This window comes from Urocitellus parryii, chromosome 5, assembly GCF_045843805.1.
Source record: "Urocitellus parryii isolate mUroPar1 chromosome 5, mUroPar1.hap1, whole genome shotgun sequence".
In the NCBI taxonomy this organism is placed as follows: Eukaryota; Metazoa; Chordata; class Mammalia; order Rodentia; family Sciuridae; genus Urocitellus; species Urocitellus parryii.
This window is the reverse complement of record NC_135535.1, coordinates 94,863,967-94,868,814: the sequence shown is the minus strand read 5'-3', so window position 1 is coordinate 94,868,814 and position 4,848 is coordinate 94,863,967. Positions and strand designations below refer to the sequence as shown.

At 38.3% G+C, this 4,848-nt stretch overlaps 1 protein-coding gene across 1 annotated transcript; it reads right to left on the bottom strand.

Moving 5' to 3' along the window:
• Positions 1–1,100: 1,100 nt before the first annotated feature.
• On the bottom strand, positions 1,101–4,124 carry Mgp (matrix Gla protein). The gene is made up of 4 exons (XM_026414165.2): positions 3,975–4,124; positions 2,563–2,595; positions 1,888–1,963; positions 1,101–1,467 (listed from the first exon to the last, which is right to left on the bottom strand). The coding sequence occupies exons 1-4, from the start codon at positions 4,033–4,035 to the stop codon at positions 1,326–1,328; spliced, it is 312 nt and encodes a 103-aa protein (XP_026269950.1). The 5' UTR covers positions 4,036–4,124; the 3' UTR covers positions 1,101–1,325.
• Positions 4,125–4,848: the final 724 nt, after the last annotated feature.

Below are 4,848 nucleotides of genomic sequence, written 5' to 3'. Positions count from 1 at the left end.
TAGCATCAGGGAGTTATGGGGTTACTTCAAATGGCCAAATATACAAGTCACTGAAGCCTCCAAAGGAGAAAAAGGGGAAATATTTGAAGAAATAATTGCTAAAAAGTTTCTAAATTTAGTACAATCTAATACGCCTCAAGAACAAGAAAAAGAAGTAAAACCACACCAAAGTGCCTCATGATCAATTTTATTAAAGCCAATAATAATACAAAAAATCTTAAAGCAGCCAGAGATAAAAAACATGGTAGTACTGAGGAACGAAGGTATGAATGACAATAGATTTTACATCAGAAACAATGCAAAGTAGCAAACAGTGGAATAACATTTTAAAGAACTGAAAGAAAAAGCTGGCAACTTTAAATTTGATATACAGTGAAAAATATTTTTCAAAAATGAAGGCAAACTAACCACAACAACAACAAAAAAAGAATTCAGCAGAACTGCATCACAAGATATGTTAAAGGAAGTTCTTCAGACAGAAGGGAAATGACCCCAGATAGAAATCTGAATGTGTACTAGAAGTACAAACTACACAGATACGTGTATGTGATATTTTTCTGTTTATCTAAATGTTTTAAAAATAATTGGCTGTTTAAAGCAAGATTATAAAAATGTACTATAAAATGTACAGCATACATCAAAGCAAAAAAAAAAGTGGGGTATTTAGGCTACGTAAATATGATATGATTATTGATAAAGTAAGTTTAAGTCTATCATCTTGCTATTTGTTTTCCATTTTATCATTTTTCTTCATTTTACATCTTTCTAGTTTACTGATACAGAGGGCACTTTTATTTTTTACCTTGTTGTATAAAAGACAAAAAACAAATGGAGTGAACCCTATAATTGTCACATGAACAGTTAGAAAATCCTGTAAAACACAAAATAGGAAACAGTCGTTCACTAATCCCAGTGTAAAGAGGGTCTAGTAAATTGTGATTGGGTCAGTGCCTTCTAGGTTTTATTTATTTATTTTTTCTATATAATTGTGCTTCTAACCAACACTAGAGGCAAGATTAACAGAATCTCCTTATTCTGGGTGAGGTGGACCATGGTTCAACTGTCTCAGCATTTTCCCAGAAGAAATCAGATTCACAAAATGAAACTTATCAAATCAGAAGTTTATTATGTAAAACTACACATGTTAACACACTGCTCTTTCACGACTGACAACTCTGGGGACAGGAAGGAGGGGTGCAGCCAGACAAGAGATTATATAGAAAATGAGCATCGTGTATGTGTCTTTGTATTTCAGTAATGCTACTGCAGGGGGATATAAACCAGCCTTCAGACTCCAGAACAAAAGAGACATTTTTTTCCCCATCTCATTTGGTCCCTCGACGCTGTCTAAAGTAGCGATTGTAGGCAGCATTGTATCCGTACATCATGGCATAGCGTTCGCACAGTCTGAAGTCATCACAGGCTTCCCGATTGATCTCATGGGCAGGCTTGCTGCGCTCTCGGACCCTGGAAAAGCAGAAAGAGGCCCAAATTGAGAGGCACAAAGAAAGCCAGGAAATAAGAAAGAGGAAAAGTGAAAAAAAGAAAGTACAGGGAATATTGGAGAGAGCCATTTCCCCCAATGTGAAGAGACATTTGCAGAACAGGGAGGGAAGGCAGAACAGTTTTATTTATTTACATATTTTAAATGAAAACAGAACTATTCTCTCTGTCCTTTCCCTCCTCCTTCTCTCTCTTCATCTTTCATAAGAGTCTTCGAGCTATTCAGTTGTTTTCTGTAGACTGGCTTGAAATCAAAGACATAATTAAATATCTATGATGAACTCTGTGATAAAACCCTTTTTCTCACTCCGTTCAGACAGGTGATGCTACACTGTAAAATATACAACATACTTGTGGAGACCCTCAACAAGTCCTGTTACCCACCTCTCTTGGGCTTTAGCTCTCCATCTCTCCTGTGGGGACATAAAGGTGTTGGCGTTCCTTCTGTTAATGAAGGGATCTGAAAACAGAAAAATAAATGAATACAACTTTAGGAAAACAGTAGCTGAAAATATTTTTATGAATATCCCGTACAAATTTATTTGAAAGGAAATACATTTCTTTTTTAATATATATTTTTTCTTTATATATGACAGCAGAATGCATTATGATTCTTATTACACATATAGAGCACAATTTTCCATATCTCTGGTTGTAAATATCTCAGTCTTTGTAAGTCCAGATATTCAACAGCACTCAGCTTAAAGCTGACACCCTAGTCTGTCAGCGGACTTGGCCTTCCACTCTGTACTTTACCATTTGTCATTTGTCCTAGTTTTCCATTTGTGTGGTGGATGTGGTGCCGACTTAAAATTTCCAAATGAGATTGTATGGCTCCTAAGCATGTTGAATGCAGTTTAAATGTCATATTATACTATTCCAAGCTTTAAATATTGCTCATTTGGTGGTTTTTACAGTCATTTTTATATTTTCTTTAGTTTTCCAAAGGAGGCCCTCTTTGTCCTCCTTGTTATGTCTTACCAGTTCATTTATTTAAAAACAGGGAGAAAATTCTTTAATGCAGGAAATTTAAAATTAGGAAGTCAAGTATTCACTTACTAATTTCATAGGATTCCATGCTTTCATGGGATTCTGGAATTAAAAAAAAAGGTTTCATTATATAATTAGTTTTCAGACACTGCAATGGTCTAAATTAAGGATAGATGGAGAGGAAAGAATCAAAAAATGTGAAGGATATATTTAGCCATGTGGTTAATACAAATTTCAGGAATCTAGGATTTATGAGCTGTTTCCCTAGCTCTGTCCTTGCTGTGGACATCTCTACCCTTGTTTATCTGATGTCGAAAGAGGCAGTAGCCTGTCTTGGCTAAGATTTCCCAAGTTCTATGAGGTCTTAAGTAAAGTAAGACATGTTAGGTGCTGTACAGAAATCTCCAGAGTGCTTTCTCTTCTGATTTATTCAGAGCCTGTTTGAGAATTGGGTCAAGGAAGTTAGAGGGGATATAGAAAACAGCCAGGCCTCTCCAGGCAGGAGAACTCCAGGACCCTTTCTCTGCTGGGCTTTACCAGGACAAGTTTCTAAGAGGTCTGTAAGCCTCATAGGAACGTGTGTTAAATTGGCAGCTGCAGAAACCACTGGATCCAGAGAAAACTTGTACGGGGCACAATGCCAATGCAGAGGATGTCAAAGCAGAAGATTCTTCTTTCTACTGCTCTCCTGAGCACAGCAGGTAAACTGATAATAAAAGGCATAAATATATACATCTCTATACATGCACAAATTAGTTTTCTTGAAAACTTTAAAAGGGGGTGACAAAATAAATCTCCTTATGCAGAAAATTTGTGAATAATTTCAAGGGTGAGGAGCAGAATGCTTAGCATTGTTAATGTAATTTAGGCTTAAACCTGCTAAAAAATCCAGGTAATTGAAGCGGAATTATGTAAACAGTTTCACTTGAAATTTCCTTCTATACTTTTTGCATAAACACAGATATATTTAACAACATAGAAACCAGAAAAAAAAATTCATTTTTTTGACAAGAGAAGTTACAAAATAGATCCCCCCCCCACCCCTGGAATTCTTTAAATGTAAAACTGCTTTAAAATTAATTCACTGAACAAATGTAGCAAGTTTATGACATTGTCCTGTCCCCAGAAAGGGCTGTACTTAGTATTTCCTGTGCAAACTGGTTTTCCTAAAGGTAAAAAATTCAACCAATATCTTTAAGCCCATCAATGCCAAAGTCTAAATCCATAGCCTTAAAAATGAGAGTACTGGGGCTGGGAATTTGATATCTTCTTCCTAAAATATCTAAGTCTCTAGGTGTACCACTGAAAGGATTTAACTGTTAAGTTCTTATAAGTGCCTGGATATTTTACAATATAAAATAGACTTGTTGGAACTGATTGGTATCCCCTGAGATTCAGAGAGAAAAGGAGAGGAAAAGTGGAAGTAAACAGAAGTCAGAGGCAGGAAAGGAAAAAGAGAGACAGCAGGGAGGGTTTCTCACCATAACACAAAGTTGCCACCGCTAAGGCAGCCACAATGGTGAGAAGCAGCAGGCTCTTCATGGTCTCTTGGGCGTGCTGTGGGTGGGTCTCAGTCTTGCACAGCAGCAGTAGGCAGAGGCTCCTACAGGCTGTTAGGGAAAGCCTGAGGGGTTTTTATAAGAATTGGAGCTGCTGAAAGGGGAGGATCCAGTGGGAGGGGGCTGGAAAAGGTGGAGGCGGGTTGGCACTAAACTAACACTGGGACTTTTCCCAAATATTCATTCCTTCCAGATATTATCTACTCAGAGTGGGCAGTTTTCCCTCACTCCTGGTCCTGGCTGTGCTACAGCAGGATGCTGCCCTGGTGCAGAAGTTGTGGACACCCTATGTTTGGGGCCAGGCCTGGGCAAAGATCCACAAAGAGGGGAGTTGCCACAAACAAATGTTTGCTTTTCTAATTTCTTCTCTGATCTACCCTCCTGGCCCTGACTGCTGGCCTTTGGGGCTTGATTCACAGACAGAGCCACAGTGTTCTGTTTGTTCCCTAGACGGAGGAGTAGGACAGGTCCCTGGGGGGAAAAGAACTTCACTTCCTAACTGGCTACAACTTAGACATCTTCACAGTAGGGCTGAATTACCAATCCTAGACCCCATGCACCTTTTGCATTTTTCCAAGGGCTCAGCTGGCTAGCCAGAGATCCCAGAGATCTCATCAGTTCTGTTTGTTAAATTAGCTCCCTTGTAACTTATCCAGTTTTGTGATGCTAGTCCAAACCTGTGAGGTAATGTTCTCTTAGGCTGATATCATTGATGGAGAAAGTGCAACAAGGAGAAGAGGGTTCTCATTTTCTGAAAACAATGTGTTGCTAATTAATTCAAGAGGCTTTTAGTGAG

What these genes read in the sequence shown, in the direction of transcription:
- Mgp (XM_026414165.2), bottom strand. Translation starts at nt 4,035, where the DNA reads ATGAAGAGCCTGCTGCTTCTCACCATTGTGGCTGCCTTAGCGGTGGCA. An exon ending in CATGGAATCCTATGAAATTA is followed by an intron (nt 1,964 to 2,562) that starts GTAAGTGAATAC and finishes TTCTGTTTTCAG; the next exon opens with ATCCCTTCATTAACAGAAGG. An exon ending in AGAGCTAAAGCCCAAGAGAG is followed by an intron (nt 1,468 to 1,887) that starts GTGGGTAACAGG and finishes CTGCTTTTCCAG; the next exon opens with GGTCCGAGAGCGCAGCAAGC.